General features: G+C 36.8%; 2 protein-coding genes across 7 annotated transcripts in view; one reads left to right on the forward strand and one right to left on the reverse strand.

Annotated features, from left to right (window-relative positions):
- The window catches only part of mal (molybdenum cofactor sulfurase), a 25,564-nt gene extending 12,908 nt beyond the window's left edge, over window positions 1–12,656 (forward strand). For 2 of the 5 annotated variants that reach the window (XM_089729793.1, XM_028170253.2), the window contains 6 exons: window positions 5,708–5,803; window positions 6,869–7,682; window positions 7,762–8,056; window positions 8,135–8,765; window positions 9,062–9,495; window positions 9,821–12,656. In XM_089729793.1, coding sequence (XP_089585919.1) covers window positions 5,731–5,803; window positions 6,869–7,682; window positions 7,762–8,056; window positions 8,135–8,765; window positions 9,062–9,495; window positions 9,821–10,042 — 2,469 coding nt within the window. In that variant the 5' untranslated portion in view covers window positions 5,708–5,730 and the 3' untranslated portion in view covers window positions 10,043–12,656. Of the gene's footprint in view, window positions 1–5,461; window positions 5,642–5,707; window positions 5,804–6,868; window positions 7,683–7,761; window positions 8,057–8,134; window positions 8,766–9,061; window positions 9,496–9,820 lie in introns of those variants that run through there. The other 3 variants (XM_089729794.1, XM_028170254.2, XM_028170255.2) reach the window with 3 other exon arrangements.
- On the reverse strand, window positions 11,004–18,154 carry LOC114239763 (migration and invasion enhancer 1). Of its 2 annotated transcripts, none has more exons than XM_028170134.2 (4): window positions 17,965–18,154; window positions 17,543–17,640; window positions 17,116–17,437; window positions 11,004–12,387 (listed from the first exon to the last, which is right to left on the reverse strand). In XM_028170134.2, the coding sequence occupies exons 1-3, from the start codon at window positions 18,015–18,017 to the stop codon at window positions 17,274–17,276; spliced, it is 315 nt and encodes a 104-aa protein (XP_028025935.1). In that variant the 5' UTR covers window positions 18,018–18,154; the 3' UTR covers window positions 11,004–12,387; window positions 17,116–17,273. The 2 variants fall into 2 exon arrangements, with proteins under 2 accessions (XP_028025935.1, XP_028025933.1); XM_028170132.2 differs by lacking the exon at window positions 11,004–12,387 and adding an exon at window positions 12,564–12,753.
- Between the last annotated feature and the right edge of the window lie 5,661 nt (window positions 18,155–23,815).

Raw genomic sequence — 23,815 nt, forward strand, 5'->3', positions numbered from 1 at the left:
AAATTAAATTATTTTGATTTTTCCACTCACATACACATTTTTTTATTTTAAAACTATTACTATTACGGTACTACAACTGTAATTAGATCTGAGATTTCATTGTAATGCTGCAAGTTTGGTGGTGGCATACGTATTGTAATGTCTATGGACACCCATCTTCTTAACACTAGATGAGTTCATTCTATCGCTGTGTACACCATTAATAAAGAATTAAATAGTATTGTATATGTTAGTTAGCTAGTTTATATTTTATACAGCCATAAATGGTGCTGATTTCTTGTATTGAAATCATTAAAATAAGTTTGTTTTACCAAAAATTAAGAAAGATTTCAAGAGTAGGCCTATTATTCCGATACTAGATCAGTATCATATTATAGAGATAGCGAATCTAAAAGTGTGTATAAAATAGAAAAATATAGGTCCTCTGTCATAGATGTTCAATTCACTTAAGGATTCGATCACGGCACCGCTTGCTACTAAAAGCTACTAAAAGCCCTCCATAAAAGCAATAATTAAATTGGTGTAACACAATTTACGAAGGGGCTGGTGTCTGAGGTACCTATATGTGCTGAGACTACGTTCAAAGCCTTTGGCTCTTGTTTAACATTTGAATGTGTGTTCTTAGAAATACTAATGATAGTAATTACTAGCAGGGCTAATTGTGCTGCATGTTTTGTGAATTGTTCATATTATTTTAGTGTCTGTTCAGGCTTAAAGATATAATAATGATGGCTTATTAACCGTTTCGCTTTGCGAAAAAGATACCGCCATCCTTTCTCTTTCTGTTATGAAAAAATAAGATATTCCTGTTTTGATAAATGGGATAGCAATGATATTACAACTGAGTCTTTGACCGCATGTAATTGACACTGACCTGTTTCTAAAACCGATTGACATCCCGTGACATTTACAGGTCTTGTATGCTCATCTAGATAAATAAAATTAGATTTTACTATAATTACAATATTCAGTCTCACGCATAATATCGTTATCCCTAATGATCAATGTATCCTTCATTTACATAGCAATAATATAAAAAAATATCGAAAGCATGTAATTATGTATTAATGAATCAACGATTTCCAGTCGCCACATCGCGATTGATTTTTTTAGATTTTTTTGCACAAATAGTAACATATTTTACTTGCATCATAAAACTGCTAAGAATCGCGCTTTAAACGTACAAGTAGAATATCCAGATGTCAATTTCAATGGTTTATTGTAAGCAATATATTTTTGGTCTCCAGCTATAAAATCTTAAAAAACATTTTTGTGTTGCCCAGCTGGAGCACTGGGTATGAATACTCCAGAGGGTCCTACAAACAAGTTCGAAAAGGAATGGTAGCGAGCGAGGTGCGGACGTATTCGGCTGCCGACGCGGCAGGCGTTAGGCTTGCTATAACATGCATTTTAATATATTTATTTATTGACTAAATATTGTAATGCAAGCATAATGCTATTTGTAAATAAAGTCAATATCTATTGTCGACGTTATTTATATACAGGTCAATAATAATTTTACTACCATCCATTAGGGGTTAAAGTGTGAAATTGCTGATTTGTAGTGAAAAATTGAAATTCGTTTTTTTTTTTCATTTAACATATTTATTTAATCAAAATATCTACCATTATTATCTATACATTAGTGCCATCTAATAGGATGGTCATTTATACCTTTGCGATAGAACTCTGGTGATCTAGATTCTACAAACTGTGTGAAAGCATTTTGTACTGCCTCCTGGGAAGAAGCTCTTTATCATGTAGAAAATTGTCCAAATGACAAAAAAAAATGGTAGTCCGTTGGAGCAAGGTCTGGTCTGGCAAATACGGAGGGTGACGATTGGTTTCTAATTGCAGTTGCAGTTGCAGTCTTGAAGTCGTCGTGGCCTAAAGGATAAGACGTCCAATGCATTCGTATTTAGCGATGCAACGGTGTTCGAATCCTGCAGGCGGGTACCAATTTTTCTTATAAAATAACTAAATTGGGTACTTAAGAAATGTTCACGATTGACTTCCACGGTGAAGGAATAACATCGTGTAATAAAAATGAAACCCACAAAATTATAATTTGCGTAATTAACTAATTACTGGTGGTAGGACCTATTGTGGGTCCGCACGGGTAGGTACCACCACCCTGCCTATTTCTGCCGTGAAGCAGTAATGCGTTTCGTTAAAAGGGTGAGGCAGCCGTTGTAACTCTACTGAGACCTTAGAACTTATATCACAATGTGGGTGGCGCATTTACGTTGTAGATGTATACCTATGGGCTCCAGTAACCACTTAACACCAGGTGGGCTGTGAGCTCGTCCACGCATCTAAGCAATAAAAATAAATAAAAAAATCCTGTAGAGTTAAAACGGTTTCTCGTGCTGTATGAGGTCTCGCGTTATCATGGAGCAATAATGGTGAACATCGATTCATGAGTCGGGGCTGTTTTACTGCAAGTTTTACTATCATTGTTCGAAGTTCGGCACAGTAGACATCTGCCGTTATTGCTTGAAAAGGTTGGAGAAAGCTACAGTGAATAACATCATGATGAGACCACCAAACAGTTACCATTACTTTTTTATTGGCTTTGCTTTAGGATAATGTTGCGGCGTTTGACCTGGGGTCAGCCATTGCATTTTTCTCTTACGGTTATCGTAAAGAATGCACTTTTCATCACATTATTCGATCCAATATTCTTTCATTTCTGTATCGATTCAACAAGGCAACACAAGTTTCAACACGCGTTTCCTTCTGCAGATATCAAATCATGAGGCACCCATTTTTCATAAAAAAAATTACCAGATTTTCCTTTTTTTTTCTTTTTCTTTTTGCGGCTTTTTCTTTTTTGAGATATAGCTTCTAAGGTCTCAAATATAGTTACAACGGCTGCCCCACCCTTCAAACCGAAACGCATTACTGCTTCACGGCAGAAATAGGCAGGGCAGAGGTACCTACGCGCGCGGACTCACAAGAGGTCCTACCACCTTAATAACTTTTATTGAGATTATATTTCATTCCATATCATCTCATCTCATTTCATCCCAGTTGATTAATATCTCAAATTAATCATCTTCATTTCATTTCATTTCACTCCATACTATCATTTTTCATAAAAATAAGAATATACCTAAATTAAAATAAAACATGACCTAAAGGTCTACTAAAAAATACTTACCAGGTCATAAAACCCCTTAAAAAAAACGTTAAACAAGGGTATTCCGGACACCAGCGGCACCGTCTGGGCGGCCTGACGGGCTGCCGTAAAGAGACGGCCGACGTTTCAGAGCCTTCGATTCGCCGATTCGCCAAGGCTCCGTTAGCCGTGCGTCCTTGGGGTGAGCTGCGCCGTCTGGTTGTAGTATTAACCGCGGCAACCCCCTTACCTCATCCGAGTTCTGACCTCAGAGGGGATCGGACGCTTGGGCGAAGAGTGCAGGGGAGTCGTTTAGTGGCTATGGCCCTGAAAACTTCCTTGGGCCCGCGGTATCAAAGTCGCGAATCAGTCCCACATACCCCCGCGTAGGCGTTCGGCCGCCGGGCCGAAAAATTAAAAAAAAAATCCACTAACACCTGGGTAATTTGGCTCGGATCGGCTTCCACCATCTCTTCCAATTCATTGTTGTTCACATGTGTGGGCGGTCTTCCACGTGGTTCATTCTTCAAATCAAAATTTCTATCACGAAAGCGCTTAAACCAAAATCGCACGGTGCATCCCCTCCCTCTCCAAGTGCAACATTGATATTGCGTGCTGTTTCTGCAGCGTTAGTTCTGCGTTGGAACTCGTATTCAAAAATCACTCGAATTTTCGCAGTATCCTTCTTTCGTGTCTAAACTGAATAAAAAAAAAGAACTAAAAGTCAATAATCGAAAGTTGCACATTTTTTAAGAGAAAAACCTCATAGGTACCATTTGAAAAAGTTTCACTCAAAAATCTCAAGCCATGAAGGTTCTATGTCAATTCGAAGTACCTACCTATTACAATAAAACGGCAATTTCATACCTTAAGTACTTTAACTCTTATTATTAATACGAAGATTATGGATCTACGACTAGACATTCTTACTAGATAGTAGTTTATTCACCGATTTTCGTAACTAACTTGTTTATTTATTGTTGGAACAATGTGGAAGGAAGCTCATTCTAATTTTAAATGAACTCGACAATTCCAAGGGTTCCAAATATTTAGTAGAAATGAACTCTGCCTCAATAACTGATGATGCGATGGTAAAATAATAATTAAGATGGTAATTAAATCATCTTAAACAGATCGTCAGAGAAATCTTTATGGAGCATATAGTAGGAAACATAGAGTTGCTCAATAATTGCTCATACAATTTTCTAATTGGTGATGTTCATGGAAAATTAGTATTAATATAAAAACCGAAGTGCATTGCTAACTTGTACGCGGTAGATATATGCATCATAGTGTTATTTGTGTACATACTTTCATAGAGCTTCATTTAACACGTTTTTAACCTGAGGAAACACAAAAGATAATTCGCACATCTTGAAATCTCGCGTACGCGTCAAAAAGTCCACAATCATAGAAAATGGTTGTTATCATCAAAGGGTCAAATAAAATAAGGGAATGTATCATTGTTTTTTCAAGTAGTCTGATAAAGTGATACCATTAAATTATAGAGCAAAATTAAAACGTCGGATTTTTTGGGGGGAAGCGAGGAGCGAAGTCATTGAAATGTTTTAATATGATATTTTAGTGTTTCTAGTATAGACGTGTAATGATGGTAGCCCATTAATCTTTTAGTATACAAAGTTACGGAACGTCGTCGCTTCTATGACACTTCTGAAAAATCTACTCAAATCTTGATAATTTTTACCACTTTACTAGGATATTTCTTCGTTTATTTTCTCCCGTTTCATTACGATCATTACATTAAAATAATTAATTCCTTTAGAAATAAATAAACGAGGCACCATCAATATTAATTTTGCAAGAAACTGTTTGCCATACTAAAAAACCAAGAAGTCAACTCAATTTCAGTCTCATAAATAATAAGTGTATCATCTATGTTTCAGTCATAGATATAGGGACTTTTTGGCGGGAACGCGAGGAGTGAAGTTGTGTGATTTGTTTTATTTTGTCTATTTAGTGTTTCTTCAGGTTTAAATGTGTAATAATGGTGGTTTATTAACTGTTTAATATCTGTGAAAGTGCACAAATGTGGGAAAATGAAACAAAGCTGCTGGACGTAACTTCTCGGGTTCCTCCAAAAAGTCCACTCAAAAAATCTCAGTAAATGACCACCATTTTACTGCGATTATATTTCATCCCATATCATCTCATTTCATTAAATTTCATCCCAGTTGATTAATGTCTCAAATTAATCATCTTCATTTCATTTCACTCCATATTATCATTTTTCATAAAATTAAGAAAATAAAGTCATGTCTTACTTAAAGGTCTTAGTTACCAGGTCATAAAATCTCTTAAAAAAATAAATAATAGATATAGTTTCATTTCACAATTGAAGTTTTGACAATTTTGACATGCTAATGAAATGTACACTCCTAAGTGCCTTGGACGAAATGTAATTATTTGCCCGATAAAAACAGTTGTTATTACAACAAGGTTAAATGTACAATGAACACATACCAACGATCAGTTATGATTTCACCATATAAAAAGAAGAACGTGCGTCGTTGTTATTGTTTATAATATAATTTCGCTTTCAGTTTTATTTAATAACAATTATTTTAGGTACTAATGAAGAATCCGCAGAGATGACCGTGCTAAGTCAAATAATAGAGCCCGATGATATGATAAAAATTACATCAGAGTTTGAAAGACTGGGAGGTAAATGAGCTGTTAATCATTTCTTTAATATACATGGTAGTATTTTATAGTAAGTCTTATGTTTGTATGTTTATTGCAATTTACAGTATAATTAGTTCTAATCTAATATTCCTGATTTTAGTGTTAAATCAATTACAAAATTTCACAATCAAACAACTTTCTCTACAATTAACTTCTTGGAATCCAGTGAAAGTTTGCTTAACTTTATGATTTTGTAACTGAAATGAAGCATTTTATATTACTAACTATGTTGATGTTCTACAGAAAAATCTAGCAGGCGTCAATATGATTATTGCCAAAAAATTATACAGTTACGAAAAATGAAATACATGTTTTTTTAATGGAAATGTTATTGTAGTATTTGAACTTGACAAATCCTAAAAATGTAGTCTAGTGGCCTCTCACTCTGGTAGGACTATTTATTTTCACTTATCTGCGTTATTAAATTTTCAATTAGTTTTTTACGGACTATCTTGACCCCCAGTATTAACAGTAATAAAGCAGAAAAACAACCTGGTCATCTTTTTTTATTTCTCTAACTTTGTGAAGAAAATTTCCTGTGATAGTGATTGAACACTTCACAATATGAATTAAATCACTTAACTTATAACTGGACATTAAAGCTTCAATCATTGTGTACAACAGCTATTTGAGCCATATAATCAAAACAAATTGACTGCTTCAGAGAATAAAAAGCAAGGGTATGTTCAGTCGTAGTAATAATTGGGAAGAGGTGGTGTCTCATGTATATGTGATTAATATCTGGAGAATGCATGAAAATGGCTACCCTTACAATAATTGTTTGTTGGAATATTTTGTTCTGGCCCAATGGATACAATGAAAAACTTTCAGCGTAGCTGGCTATCTAACATGAATCACAGCACCAGCCCGAACATGTTTGTTATACAGATTAAAAAGAAAATTAAAAATAATGGCTAAAATATCAGTCATTTTATATGTAGATATGCAATTCAAATAAGAACATTTTAAATAACAAAATTAAAAGTAAGGTAATTTGTGAACCAGATGTTTAAATATTGATTCCTTTTATTTCCGCTTTCACAGACAGATGTTATTTGGACAATGCCGGTGCTACTTTATACCCAAAAAGTTTGATTACGTCCATAAATGAAGACTTATTAAAAAATGTTTATATGAATCCTCATACAGATAAAAATACAAAAGATTACATAGAACAAATTAGATGTCTCATACTAAAACATTTCAATACAGATCCTTCAACATATACGTTGATTTTCACATCTGGAACCACACAAGCTTTGAAATTAGTTATTGAATCATTTCAATTTATGAAAAATGAAGATGATGATTTAAATTGTGGTTCCTTTGTTTACCTAGAAGACAATCACACATCTGTTGTTGGCTTAAGAGAACTTGCAGTAGACAAAGATGCAGAAGTAGTCCACATAGCCCATGAAGATTTCTTAAATGTGATAAACACGAAAGCCAAACAAACAAGCAAATACACAAATGGTGGTAACAGTCTTGTTGCTTATCCTGCTCAAAGTAATTTCAATGGTTTTAAATACCCTTTAAACTGCATAGAGAATATAAAAAATGGATGTCTGAACAATCACTTGAAAAAGCATTTATGTGAGATAAACAGTGACTGGTACGTTCTGTTAGATGCTGCTGCATATGTTGCTACCAGTAAATTGGATCTCACAAAAGTGCAACCAGATTTTGTATCTTTATCGTTTTATAAGATTTTTGGTTTCCCAACTGGATTGGGAGCTTTATTAGTTAAGAAATCTAGTGAGAATGTTTTAAGCCAAAAAAGGTATTTTGGTGGAGGCACTGTTGATGCATTATTGAGTAATGAGCACTATCATATCAAAAGGGAAATCTTTCATGAAAGGTATATTATTATCTTATTTTATGCAACAACCAAATAACTTCAATTTTCTGTATAAATAATTTAATTACATTTCTTTCAGATTTGAAGATGGATCTCTATCTTTCTTATCCATAATTTCTTTAAAACAATGTCTGGATACAATGTACAGAATCATACCAAGAATAATACATGACGATATTATGGAAACAATATCTTACCATACGTTTTATTTAGCAAACGATTTGTATTGTCAGCTATTAGATTTACGACATCGAAACGGCACAAAGGCTATCAAATTCTATTTAGATTCAGATTTTAGTGACATTACAAAGCAAGGGGGCGTTTTAACTTTTAATCTGGTGAGAGAAGATGGAACTTACATTGGTTTTTCCGAGGTAAGATTAGTTAATTTTGGAGAAAAAAAAAAAAATAACAGTACTATACAGTTTTTTTAAATAACATATAACTTTCAGTTCCAACACATGGCAGACTTATTTAACATAAGTGTCAGAACAGGATGTTTTTGTAATTCTGGATCATGTCAAAGACATTTGCACATGTCAAACAAGGATATGAAAGATATGTATAATGCTGGTCACAGATGTGGAGATGAAGTAGATTTAATTAATGGAAAGCCCACAGGTGCTATAAGAATATCATTTGGATACTACAATACCTTTGAAGATGTTGACAAATTCGTTAATATGATATGCCGATGTTTTGTTAATGCAAAGGCAAGAAAACAAAAGCGTATCATAAATCATTTTGTAGAAACACCAAAGATTAAACATTATAATGGCAATGTTAATAAAATAATTAATGAACAAATTTACTTTAAAAATGTTGATGATGTACTGATAAACATTCCACCAATGAATACTAAAATAATATTAAAGGAAATATGTATATTTCCAATTAAATCTTGTGGAGCGTTCAAAATTTTGTCAGCTTGGAACATAGGTCCAAAAGGTTTTGAATACGACCGAGAATGGATGATAGTTAAAGACAATGGAGTGTGTCTCACACAGAAACAGAATACACGTATGTGCATGATTCGCCCACAAATCGATCTCAAACAAAAAGTAATGATATTAAATTTCCCAGGTAACTTACTATTCATTATTTTTTTATATTGCTTCACTCATCTGGTTTATTTCAGTTTGGGTACAGCAGCTTGTTGCTTAATGCTTTTTTGGCAATAAATACTTTAATATACTTTCCTACAAATTTGTAGCTATTGCATGAATAAGACCTGTGTGACATTCAGTATGCAATAACTGTTCATAATTTAACTAGAGAATAGATTCTTAGTATAGCCAAACTGTTGTAAATATGTATTTTCTGATTAATACCAGTGAATATTATATGTGATGCTATTACATATTCCTTATCCTTAACAGGTAAAACTCCGATCTCCATACCCTTGGAAAATTCTATAAACGAGGTACAGAAAAATGGATCACTCTGTCATAGTAAAGTCTGTACAGATATAATTAAGGGCATTGATTGTGGTGATGAAGTTGCAGACTGGATATCTGAAGCTCTTGAAATTTCATTCCTTCGTTTAATACGACAATCTAACAACGACAACAGATCTCTAAAGAAGAAGAAAGATGAAGATAAAAAATTATTGTCGCTTAGCAATCAGGCTCAATATCTTCTAATTAATAAAGCAACAGTTAAATGGCTTAGTGAAAAGATCAAAGATCCTCTCTTTACAGATGATTTAAATCATTTAACAGACCGATTTAGAGGGAATCTCATTATAGAAATGGAACAAGAATTGTTGGAACGTGAATGGCACAGTGTTATAATTGGAAATCACGAGTTTAAGGTTTTAATTTCATAAATTGTTAAAATTCTGTAAAAAAAAACAATAAGAAACACTTTGGTCAATGAGAATTTATCTCTCTTACTTTTAGATTACCAATTTTTCTATTACCTATTTTTAGAGTAAATTAGCAATGTTTTTTTTATAAATCTACATCCGAAAACAATTAATATAATTGCTCACGGCAAAAATTGGGAACTTAAAGATAAATTTATTAAAATCATGAACTTGCAGGCTCAGAAGACGCCCGATCACCATTAAATCAGGATTAATTATAAAACATGTAATCTGTCAGTGTTTCTGAGAAAAAAAAATGCATATGTTCCAGGTGGAAGGGCAGTGCCCCAGGTGTCAAATGGTATGCATAGATCAACAAACTGGCGAGAAAACTGTAGAGCCCCTTAGGACAATAGCAGAACAATTTGGAGGGAAACTTCGATTTGGTATTTACTTGAGTTATGTTGGCACAGTGAATAAATCTGACGACAGAACTTTGAAAACTTATTCTCCAATTAAAGCAATACTAAATGATGACAACATCAGTAGATGAAATGAAAACTGAAGTTGATGAAACCTTAATTAATATTAGATTTATTCCAATCATTCCATTTTTTAAACGCGTCCCAGAGACAATTACTGAGTAAATTGGGCGAAACGGGAGGTATGATGTGATAATGCAAACATAATTTGCTCGTTTGAATGAAAAAACGAATTGACTTATTTTAGTACTTGCTCTAATCCAGGGGTTCCCAGCGTTTTTTTTTCTCCTCTTATTGCTCCTCTTCACAGTCGGCCATGATGGGCGATTATAGAAACTCATGATAGTGTAGAGGGCATAAATGTCTAATCGGCCATCATCGCGTATGGTCGTGCACAATCGGCGTTGTGTCGGTAGATCAAAGGAATGATGGCCCATGATTGTGTGAGCGTCCAGACCATCGCCGATTAGTCAGGATGTAGTTGTCTCGAGTGTGTGTCAATTGTGTCGACTACAAAACTATGGTTGCGTGGACCTTGTTTTGTTCCGATTGATAGCCACCACCCACCACCTTTCTCCATCTTGTTTATCGTTATCGGTAGGCAGCAGCTTGGCTCTGCTCCTAGCATTGCTGAAGTCCATGGGCGACGTAACCACTCACCATCAGGTGGGCCGTATGCTCGTCTGTCTACAAGGGCAATAAAAAAAAGAGTTTCACGATTCTTTTTTCGCGCACACTAAATGACTATATGAGTTAACTAAAAATATTGTCGCAGTCGCGATCTCCTCGATTTCCATCCTCGATACCTAAACGTCTTAACAAAACAGTAGACAGTACTAGACAGTCAGTAAATGAACGTTCACGATTGTGTGGAGAGCTGCCCGATCATGGCGGCGATGATGGACGATCATTTGTTGGCCTATCATGGCCGATTGTGAAGTGGAGCCTATAGACCACTTTCAAAATTTAACTGATTCTAGTTGACAACTTCCATGCTAAATTTCTACCATATTCCCAAAACTCGACAAAAAATTGACGCTTAATCTAACTATGGAAATTTGCGTTGCAGCTAAATTTGGACGACGAATTAATAATTTTTCAAAAATAGGGTGAGAATTGATTGTTTATTATTAATTAATTGATTGCGCTGCGAGTGGATGTCAAAAAAGTTAAGTTAAAGTAAAAGTAAACGAGGAACCAATCAGTTCTCACTTATTTCATTTATAAAACCACGGTAATATAAATTCCCGTGGACACCCGGTGGGAACTAAGGCTCTAATCAAAAGCTAAAGTCATCTTAACCAATTGATTTTACATATATTTCATAGATAAAATATTGGATGTAGCGTGAGAATTAATTACTTAAATATTAGTGGTTTTAAGCTCATTTTAAATAAATCTGGGAATGTTGAAATTAAACTATTTCTTAATTCATAAAATTAGTTACGTTACTTTTTAAATCATCTCTGAAATCGCACTATCAATGAATGCAAAGATTGAGGATAATGAGGAAGTAGTTTGCTGCCTGCATGCACTCCACATGCAGTGATCTAAAACCTGCACAAGGCTAGTGTTATTAGCTCTTTAGAAGATTGTGTATGAGCTCTTCAAGTTTGCAAACAACATTGCTAACTGCACACCAATTGTTCTATTTCTGGAATCATCTCATTTAAGTTCGCTTTTATGACTTTCATTAAAAAAATGTAATCTGTAAAGGACATGGGCCATTTTCGGCCCAGCTACTCGTGCTCTCAAGGACATTAATGAAATATCTATAGAAAAAAACATTTCATTTTTACATACTTATTATAAAACTTGAGGGTATTTTAATGGTGGGATAATTAAAATCATAAATAAAAGAAATTAGCATGACTTAGCTACATTGATAATATTGAAGGAGAAAAAAACTAACAAAATATACTAACATATTTATTAATGGATTTTAAAATTAATATCAAATATGTATTATATCTAAACAAAAATCTATTTTTATACTTTTAAATCCGTAGAATAAATTATTACATGGATGAATAGTTATGGTTCTTAAGCAAAAAAAAAAACTTGATGTTTATTGACGTTTTACATTTGATCACCCCTTTTCGCACTCGTGCGCATTGTGGATATTATTGTTTCGTTGCGATATACCTGCTTATTATATTTTGTTAATATAAAGTTAATATAAATAATATTTAAGCTGATGATCATGTTAGTGTCAGTGTATTGACAGCAAAATCATATGATATAACCTAAAATTCTTATCTTATTTTTTTTATATCTCTGTATCCCCATGAACAATACTGATTTTAATTTGTTTATAATAAAAGGGATATATAGCTGGTATTTAAACTTAATTTCACATTACTGTCCTTGAACTTCGTTTAATCAGCCGTGCAATGTATGGAGAGTAGCTCATTTCCTTTGAAAGAAAGCAATTGAAATTGATTAATTATTTAAATTAAATGGCTAAAAATATAGTCAAACTCTTGTTTCCAGAAATATATTACAGCTCTTTTAAAACGCATGATTCTCAATGTTCGGAAGGTTTTTTTTTTATAATTATTGTTTTTGTAAGCTTTTTAAATGATACAACTGTTGTATCTCCAATTCTTTTATTTATGTATTTAAGTTTTGTTGTGAATATATTTTAATATAATAAAAGGTGAGAAGTTGGTAATCCTGGGCAAATAGTTTTTTGTTTTTCTTATGCTTGCTGCACCTCCGAGTTTTATTTTCAAGAACTGGGCGTCTTGGGCGTGACGTGGTAGGAGCTAGAACAAACTGCCTAAGACCTATGTAAATAGCAAGATTTGATCCCAGCCCTACACCCCAGCAGAGGGTTATAGGAAATAATAAAGAAGTTTTATTTATATATTGTCTAAAGATGAATCTATGGGTGACAATAGAGATAATGTCAATAACATAGAATCATTGAAATTATAGTTTGCATTTAATTATTATAATATTAGATCCTTACATAATATGAAATTAGCGTTTTGTTGTACTGACCACTTTGGTTAAAAATTTCAATCAGAGCGTTCGTTTGCGCAATAAACTAACTCTTATGCAAACAACCGTGATGAAGTGTACCACAATAAGTTCGCACGTTACCGAATGACCGTGGGTTGTTGCGAAGCCTCCAGTTTTATTTTCTTTATTTCTCGAATAGAACATAAAATTAATATTTTTATAATAAGAACCTTCGTTCCTATCCAGTGTCCCACGACACCACACATCTTTTTTTTCTTAAGCGTCGCTTATTACCGCACACTGGAAAACATGAAATATCGGTATATTTACGAGTACAAGTTCTACCGTGGCACCAGTGCGCAGAAACAGCTCGAAGGATTAATGATGTGTACGGCGCTGGTGTCGCAAAAGAAAGCACGGTAAGTTTTGGGTTTCAACGTTTTCAGTCTGGAAATTTCGACCTTCAGAACCAATCCCGTAGACGGCCGGAGCCTTAGTGGAATATGAAGAATTAAAGGCTATTGTCGAATCGGATCCATGGCAAAGCTCTTCAGAGATAGTTGCCGGCTTTGCGGTAAGTGATAAAACTGTATTAATCCACTTAACGCAAATGGCGAAAGTAAAAAAACTTAGACAATGGGTACCTCATGACTTGAGTGAATCGAACTTGCAAACACGCGTCGACTGCTGTGTTACTTTGCTCAACCGACACAATAATGAAGGGATTTTAAACCGTATCATTACTTGTAAATCATTACTGTAAAAAGTGGAAAAGCACTCGTTGCAATGGCTGAAGCCTGGAGACGCAGCCAAATCCTGGCCTAAACGAAAATTGACTGCGAAAAAGTTACTTGTGTTTGGTCCACCGCTAGTGAACGGTGATGCCCCTGCTGAGGTGGTCCCTCCGAGCATCTCGGAGGAGGAGATTCGTGCGGCCATGTCGAGGATGCGGAGGAAGGACGCGGCCCCCGGCCCTGACGGTGTTCATGGTCGGGTCTGGGATTTGGCCTTCGGTGCCCTTGGGGACCGGCTCGTGCAGCTCTTTGAAGCCTGCCTCGAGTCGGGACGGTTTCCGAAACAGTGGAAGACGGGCAGACTTGTTTTGCTGAGGAAGGAGGGACGCCCTGCAGACTCACCTGCGGGGTACCGTCCAATCGTGTTGCTGGACGAGGCGGGAAAACTGCTCGAGCGAGTGGTGGCCTCCCGCATCGTCCAGCACTTGGCGGGGGTGGGTCCCGATCTGTCAACGGAGCAGTTCGGATTCAGGGAGGGCCGCTCGACCATCGACGCGGTGATGCGCGTGCGCGCCCTCTCTGATGAGGCTGTCGGCCGGGGCGGGGTTGCACTGGCGGTGTCCCTGGACATCGCCAATGCGTTCAACACCCTGCCCTGGTCGGTGATCGCAGGGGCGCTGGAGTATCACGGTGTCCCTGCGTATCTCCGTCGGCTGATCGGGTCCTACCTCGAGGACAGGTCGGTCATGTGCACCGGGCACGGTGGGGCGGTGCTTCGCTTCCCCGTCGAGCGCGGTGTCCCATAGGGGTCGGTCCTTGGCCCGCTCTTGTGGAGCATCGGCTACGACTGGGTCTTGCGGGGTGCTCTTAGCGCTCCTCTCCCGGGTCTGAGCGTAGTTTGTTACGCGGACGACACCTTGGTGGTGGCCCGGGGTAGGGACTTGCGCGAGTCTGCCCGTCTTTCCTGCGCGGGGGTGGCCTTCGTCGTCGGCAGGATCCGAAGGCTGGGTCTGGAGGTGGCGTTCGATAAATCCCAGGCCCTGTTGTTCCACGGGGCCTGGAGAGCGCCGCCTCAGGGGGCCCACCTCGTGATCGGAGGCGTTCGCGTCGAGATCGAGGCGACCGGGTTGCGGTACCTCGGCCTCGTACTGGACGGTCGTTGGAGCTTCCGTGCTCACTTCGAAAGATTGGGTCCCCGACTGATGGCAGCCGCCGGCTCGCTGAGTCGGCTGTTGCCGAACATCGGGGGTCCCGACATGGTGGTGCGCCGCCTCTACACGGGGGTGGTGCGGTCAATGGCACTGTACGGGGCTCCCGTATGGTGCCACGCCCTGACCCGTGACAACGTCGCAGCGTTGCGACGTCCGCAGCGCGCGATTGCGGTCAGGGCGGTTCGTGGGTACCGCACCGTCTCGTTCGAGGCGGCGTGCGTTCTCGCCGGGACGCCTCCCTGGGACCTGGAAGCGGAGGCGCTTGCTGCGGATTACGCGTGGCGATGTGATCTCCGCTCCAGGGGGGAGCCGCGTCCCGGCGCGGCGGAAGTTCGAGCGCGGAAGCTTCAATCTCGGCGTGCCGTGCTCGAGGCGTGGTCTCGCCGCCTGGCGGACCCCGCCTACGGGCGACGGACCGTCGAGGCGATCCGCCCGGTCCTCTCTGACTGGGTGAATCGCGACCGAGGACGTCTCACCTTCCGAGCGACGCAGGTGCTCACGGGACACGGCTGTTTCGGTCGCTACCTGCACCTCGTCGCCCGGAGGGAGCCGACGCCGAAGTGCCACCATTGCAGTGGCTGCAACGAGGACGCGGCGGAGCACACGCTCGCGTACTGCCCAGCTTTCGCGGAGCAGCGCCGCGTCCTCGTTGCAAAAATAGGACCGGACTTGTCGCTTCCGACCGTCGTGGCTGCGATGCTCGGCAGCGATGAGTCCTGGCAGGCGATGCTCGACTTTTGCGAGTCCACCATCTCGCAGAAGAAGGCGGCGGAACGGGAGAGGGAGAACTCTTCCTCCCTCTCGGCGCCGTGCCGCCGCCGTCGAGCCGGGGGTCGGAGGAGGGCGTTTGTCCAGCTCCGGCCCCTATGAGGAGGCAGTCTCCTCCCGGTGATGGTCACGGGGCGACCTAAGGGGGTTGAGACTGCGCCGCACGCTACCGTCACTGTAGCGCGCTGGCACCAGGAGGACGGGACGACGCGTCGGCGGCTGCGGACTGCGATTCGGTCCGCATTTTCGTCGTCGCTGTCGTCGCCGAACATACTGTGGAAGAGCAACCCGGTCGGCGGTGTATCGCGTTCCGACCCGGCAGGCTGGTTCTGGCCCAGCGGGGTATCCCGGAACACCAGCGGCATCGCCCGGGCGGCCTGAAGGGCCGCCGTACCGCGGAGACTGACGTCGTTGGTCGTCGACTATCGCCTCGACGACCCGTCGGTCGGGCGTCCTCGGGGTGGCGCCGCGTGTCTGGTTGTAGTGTTGACCGCGGGAACCCCCCTACTCTGACCGGGTTTTGACCCCGGACGGAGATCGGACGCCGGGTGTAAGAGTGCAGGGGAGTCGTTTAGTGGGTGGGCCCTAAATTCCTTGGGCCCGCGGTCTGCTCTCAACACCTGCAGATCGTTGAGTCTCACATACCCCGTGCGCCCCCTAGGCGCGGGGACCTCGTAGGAGGTTCGGCCCTCGGCCCGGAAAAAAATAAATAAATGGTCCACCGCTAGTGGACTAGCGCCACTGTCGTTTATTACAGCTTTCTAAAATCTGACCAAATGATTACAGCAGATATCAATTGTCAGCAACTGCAAACCATGAAGAAAGAACTAGCTGCTAAGCAACTGAGATTGGTCAATCACTCTAAGCCACTGCTGCTTCACGACAATGCAAGATCACACACTGCACAACAAATAAACAACCACTAAATTAGATAAGCCACAATTGGAATGTCTGCGATATCCACCATGCTCCCCAGGCTTTGATTCAACAGATTACCACTTTTTCTGGAATTGGACAACTTCATACAAGGAAAAAATTTAACTCAGATTGATTCTCGCCCCCATGGTTTTTTTTTTTCAGTAAAGGGATCAATGAACTACATATGAGATGGCAAAAGTGCATAGATAACAACAACAATATTTAATTAATTAAATATATTTAACAAAAAAAAAAAAGAATTTATATTCCTCCTGTACAAAACACCTTTCATATGTAAGGACCTAATATTATCAACCTACATACTAACATCAACAATTGCATAAGTGAGTTTGTGCTGTTTTTTGATAGCCTTTCAAGTCTTAACCAATTCATCACTTAGATTGAATCAATGATTAGCAATAAATAATGACATATATTGTTCTACTTGTTATCAAAATCAATTTTAAGTAATAAAAAAATGGTTAAATCAGTCATCTGGCCTTAAAACTAGGTTTTCATATATGGAATCCAGATTAGCATACATACCCATATAAATCTGCCAAGTACTCAGGAAGCTTATGTCCAGCAGTCAATCTTATAAAGTACAAACAAACAGTGCAGTCTATTGTATCACACTTCCAAAAATCAAACATGTATTTGACCACATAACTATTTTCTATAATACTGGCTGGTTCAAGCATTAATCAAGATATAGCACAATTGATTGGCTGTTCTCCTTTGATTTCCCTTGGTTCTTGGCCTTTTGAAACATCGTGAACTACTTGAGCTACTTCTCCATAATCTGGCAATGCCATTGTTTTGAGCTTAGAGTAAATCAACTTATCATTCACAACTACTTCAAAAGATCCTATAACAAGATAGTAACATTATTTATTTAGAACAGACATAATTGAAAAATATTCTGGAGGATTTTTTAGATTTTGTTAAAGTTATACTATAAGTATGAACTTGCCTTGACGTCCCCTTTTACACAAAACCAAAGCAGAAGGTGTATCATTTCTAATAATTTGCGCCAGGGCTAAGCAATGACCTCCATAATCACAAGCACCACTAAAAAAAATTACATTATACACAGCTAACAATTAAGGATTGTTTTATGCAAATAGATGGGTAGGTAAGTTTGGTAAAACTTGAAAGCAAGTTGGATAGCAAGTAATAAGCAAAATCCCTATCAGTCCGTATTTCAGACGGAAGTTTTTAAGTCGAACAGTAGCTACCTATAAAACTCAGTACAAAAAGAACCAAGTACCTATGTACAATTTGAAAGTAAGTTTAACCTTACCTACGGTAATTATGGACATCTAATAATTTCCCATAAATTTAGCACTTTCATAAATACTTAACTTATACAATTATATTATTTTTTAAGCTTACCAGTATTCTACATGTACTTTAGGGATGAAACTTTTTTCTTCATTCCCAGTCATAATTTTAACTCATTCCTATTTACTCTTACAACCCTTAGTTTACTATTTTAGAATCTCTCATTCATAGATAACTTGATTTAAAAGTCTCTCATTGAAATACATTTATGTACGCACAATACATTTTAATTATTTTACTATTATTACATAATTACCGCTTTTTTAAGGGATTATTTGACCTGGTAACTGAGACCTTTAAGTCATGTCTTATTTTAATTTATATTCATATTTTTATGAAAAATGATATTAAGGAGTGAAATGAAATGAAGATGATCAATTTGAGACATTAATCAACTGGGATGAAATTAAATGAAATGAAATGTAGTTTTTGGGATCGTCAAGCTTTGTGCATTAGCTAGTGTCAAGTAATAAGGTTTTTAAAAATCGCCGTTTTTTATGAATTCTAATAAACGAAGTAAACTGTCCATGCTGACCATTATTAATATGTGTAAGTATGAATTAAATTAGCAGCGTGGGACGGTATAGATAAATTAGGTTGAGAAAGTAATTTGATTAATGTAGTAATCAACTCTGCAAATGATAATATGAAGTGTAATGAGATGAAGTTTAATATTATGAAATATGACATGAAATGTTATGAAATCAAATGAGATGGAGTTCATCCGATCTAAGTAAAATGGTGGTCATTGACTGAGACTTTCACGGTGAACTTTTTGGAGCATCCCGAGAAGCTACGTCCAGAGGGTTTGTTTCATTTTCCAACTGTTGGACGGTTAAATATTTGAGAGGACTGGGTTCTGTAGGTGATGAGGTGCTATTTAAAAACACAACTGCTTCATTATAATTATATTGCAGATAGCTTGAAAACTTTTACACCTTCAACTCCACTCACAAACCAGATAACTCATAACAAATAACCTCGCACAGCTTCAACAAACTCAACATTTGAATTCACATAGCACATACAATCTTACATTATTCATACAACCTTCTATTATCTTTTATAATTTTTTCACTTTTTTTTTTTTGCACATATCCGTTCAATTATTTCAATATAACATTAAAACCAAAATTCCTAAGATCTTTTATAACAAACACAACAATAAAACAAAACTTTAAAAGAGATTCAAAAGGATTTTAGAAAACGACTGTAAGTTTATTTGTATCAAAAATGAGTACTTCTTCCACGGCTTAGGTTATCTATTGTTTTTTATATTTTTATTAATAAACAATTATATTTTATAATCACCCCCTTAATTGTTTATGTCGGTGGAAAGAGAGCACCCCCTTAACTTTTGAATTATCCTTGTCTTTTTTCAGTTATATCTATTGTTGTATAATACAACATTTAAATTCCCAAAGAACTTATTAAACTATCCCATTTATCCCGAAACACAAGTTCACTTTTTTTAAAATGAATACACATAAAGTCTCAAAGTTTTCCATGACCAGATTTTCATTTCTTAATGTGCTATCATTTGTTCCATTTTCATTTGTTTCTCTATTATTTCGCCTTTTAACAACTTCTCGAACTTTAGGGCATTTCTACTTCATTACACTCCATTAATATTATTTGCTCTAATATCACCTTCTCGAACTCCACTAACTCTCCATTTCTTCCTATTTCACCTTCTCAAACTTAATTACACTCCATTAATCTCTTTTTCGATTCTAGTTCTTTAAACGCTTTCTTCACTCCGCCTGTTTTCTTAATATGATATTGGAAAGTATTTGCCCTTTTTTGTTTTCTGTCTTTCCTGATATTTTTGTTAATATTTTTACTTATTTCTGCGATCTCTTTTCGTGTTTCTTTGTTTTTATTGCCTTGTAAAAGCAATTTTCTTTCTTTAAGTAATATAATAGTTTCGGTAGATAGTGTGGATTTATTATTTGTAGACACTTTTCGAGCAACAGTTTTGAGAGTATTTACAAAATAGCAGTATGTCGTCTCAATTGCTTTATTGTATTCCTTTTGTTCTTTTCTCTCTAGAAATTCTTTTAAATTGTTCATTATCTCTAAGTTATTTTTAATGTCCACATAGGGAGTCAATCCAGTTTGCAGCCTTCGACTTTTCTTTGTATGTGACGCTCGTAACGTTGCACGTATCATTTTATGGTCCGAATTAAAATTTAAATGATGTAAAACTGACAGATCTTTAAAAACTTTTATAATAGCAGCAGAAGTCATCCCAGAAGACTGGGTGAGATCAGTGATAGTTTTGTTGCACAAAAAAGGAGACAAAAGAGACATTAACAATTATAGGCCAATAAGCTTAATGTCTAATATATACAAGATCTTTTCTAAAATACTATTGTTTAGACTAACTGTTACCCTTGACGAAAACCAGCTAAAGGAGCAAGCTGGATTTAGGAGCAATTTCTCGACCATTGACCACATACACGTCCTACGCCAGATACTTCAGAAATATAGAGAATACAACAAAACATATTATTTGGGTTTTGTAGATTTCAACAAGGCGTTTGATTCCTTGGAACACCACTACATATTGGAATCATTAGAACAACAAGGGGTCCATAAAAAGTACATACGCATCCTAAAAAATATTTATGGGAAAAGCACAGCACAAATAAAGCTTGAAAAATTAGGTGAAGAGTTCCCAATAGAAAGAGGCGTCCGTCAAGGTGATCCTATTTCGCCGAAAATATTCTCAGCAGTGTTGGAGTTGATCTTTAGAAAACTGGATTGGGATAATTTCGGACTTAACGTGAACGGAGACAAACTGAGTCATTTGAGATTCGCTGATGATTTAATACTTTTCTCCGAATGCCCGTTGATTTTGGAAAGAATGCTACAACAATTAGCAGATGAAAGTGCAAATGCAGGGCTTACTATGAATATAACAAAGACAAAAGTAATGAGCAATTCCTCACAAAAAAACGCTATTGCAGTTAACAATCAAGAGTTAGAATACGTAAGTGAATACGTTTATCTGGGCCAATTAGTATCACCGACAGAGAGCATGCAGAAAGAAATAGAAAGAAGAATAGCAAACACTTGGAAGAAATTTTGGTCATTGAGTGAAGTAATGAAAAATAAGGAAATGCCTATGGCAGAGAAACGAAAAGTCTTCAATGTTTGCATACTGCCATGTCTTACATACGGATGCCAGACATGGGCCTTAACTGAAAAACAACAAAATAAATTGAATATATGTCAGAATGGGATAGAGAGAAGCGTATTGGGAGTAAGAAGAAGGGATAAAATAGAACTAAAAAAGATCAAAGGAGAGACTAAATTTGGAAAAGTTCAATCAATATGCAGAAAATTAAAATGGCGCTAGACGGGACATATGATGAGAGAAAAGAAAGAAAAATGGACCAGAATAATAACGGAATGGTACCCTAGAGAAAATAAAAGAATCAGAGGAAGACAGCCGAAGCGATGGGAAGACGACTTGAAGCAAGTAGCTGGGCCAGGATGGTTACGTATAGCAAAGGACAGAAGCAAATGGAAATCCTTAGAGGAGGCCTTTGTCGAAAGACAAGCTGTTAAGAGGAGAGATAAGCCGAATGCCGAGATATGTTTTAGTATAAGTTAATTTTATAGTTTTCTTACCTCTATTGTTATCATTTTATCTTTAGTTAAATAAGTTAAACTCTAACAGCAATAAAGGCTTATTTATTTATTTATTTATTTATTACTATTATTTCCTCAAATATCATCTTCTTGAACTCCTTATCTCCATATCTTCCTCTAGCACCTTCTCGAACTTCGTCTTTACGGTTATGTTTATTTGTTACTTAAGTTAGTGTTTTCCCTTCCATTACCTTATCTCATGCTCTTATAATAATTTTCTGTTTGGTCTTCCAGTCAAATTTTATAACATTTTCTATGTTTTTTAAATGGTTTTATTTTCATTAAATTCATTACACATTGGTTGCTAAGAAAAATTTTTTACAAACGGTTTCGTTTCCATGGTGATGTAGGCTTTTTTTAATCAGCAAATTATAATAAATTTTACCTTTTAAAATTTGTTCTGGGCCCATAACCTGTTGGACGGTTACATTTGAGGGGATTGGGTTCTGTAGGTGACGAGGGGCTATTTAAAAACACAAATGCTTCATTACAATTATATTGCAGATAGCTTGAACACAAATTTTATAACATTTTCTGTTTTTTAATGGTAGCAGAGCGTGGTTAATTATTATTAATTATTATTTAATTAATTAAGGTTATTAAAGAGGTTGAGAAAGAGATTAAAGGTTTTAGAAGTCGAGAAGGAGTTGAAGGTTAATAAAGTTAGAGGTCGAGAAAGAGTTTAAAGGTTAAAGAGTCGAGAAGGAGTTAATAATTGTTAATTAAATTATTATTAAATTCCTTACATATACCAATATGTAACGAATTTAATAAAATAAAACCATTAAAAAAACAGATGATTGTATTCTCGTAAGAAAGTCAGGACTTCTCACCTAGACACGGCAAGAGAAACATGTAATAGTTTTATTAAAAATATAAAGATAATAATTTTATAATGGTGTAAAAGTGTTCAAGCTATCTGCAATATAATTATAATGAAGCAAATGAAGCAAAAGAATAACACTAACCTAACCTTCATAAATTAATTATTAATTTTAATTAATTTAATTATTTTCATTATTTTCTGTTTGGTCTCCCAGAACAAATTTTAAGGTAATATTTATTATAGTTTGCTAATTAAAAAAAAAGCCTACAACATCACCATGGAAACGACTCTGTTTGTAAAAAAATTTCATAGCAACCAATATGTAATGAATCTAATGAAAATAAAACCATTCAAAAACATAGAAAATGTTATAAAATTTGGCTGGAAGACCAAACAGAAAATTATTATAAGATCATGAGATAAGGTAGGTAATGGAAGAGAGAACACTAACATAAGTAACAAATAAAAATAATCGTGAAGACAAAGTCGATGAAGTTCGAGACGGTGCTAGAGGAAGAAATGGAGATAATGGAGTTCGAGAAGGTGAAATAGGAAGAAATGGAGAGTTAGTGGAGTTCGAGAAGGTGATATTAGAGGAAATAATAGTAATGGAGTGTAATGAAGTAGAAATGGGGTAAAGTTCGAGAAGATGTTGTTAAAAGGCAAAATAATAGAGAAACAAATGAAAATGGAACAAATGATTTCAGATAAACAAATGAAAATCTGGTGATGGAAAACTTTGAGACTTTTAGTGTGTTAATTTTAAAAAAGTGGACTTATTGTGTTTTGGGGAAAATGGGTTAGTTTATAAGTTCTGTGGGACTTTCAGTATAATATACAACAATAGAATATAACTAAAAACAAGGATAATTCAAAAATTAAGGGGGTGCTCTTTTTCAACAGCAATTAAGGGGGTGAGTCGAGAAGGAGTTTAAAGGTTAAAGAGTCGAGAAGGAGTTTAAGACTATAGAGGTCGAGAAGGAAGTTATTATAGTTAGAGGTTGAGAAGGCGTTAAAAGTTTTAAATAAATTTGAAGAGTTTATGTAGGAAGTCGAGAAGGAGTTAGACTATTATAGTTAAGGTTTTATATAGTGAGTCAAGAAAGTTAAGGTTGAATGGTTGTATGGTTGAATGAAAGTACATTTTTGATCGAATTGGAGTTGGAGAAGTAAGAAAGGATTAAAGGTAGCGACATTAGAGATAGTATTAAGTTTGAAAGGTTGAATGAATAGTTGTTGGTTGAATTGAGAGGGATTATGTGGAAGTAACGGAATGTAAGTGGTTGTGAGGTTTTTAGGTATGTATGGAAAGTAATTAATTTATGAAGGTCAGGTTAGTGTTATTCTTTTTTGGTATTAAATTATAGACGGAGTTAAATATGTGCAAGTGTTGAGGGGGTGTGTTGGAGTTTTAAT

This window comes from Bombyx mandarina, chromosome 09 (genome assembly GCF_030267445.1).
Source record: "Bombyx mandarina strain Sakado chromosome 09, ASM3026744v2".
NCBI lineage: Eukaryota > Metazoa > Arthropoda > Insecta > Lepidoptera > Bombycidae > Bombyx > Bombyx mandarina.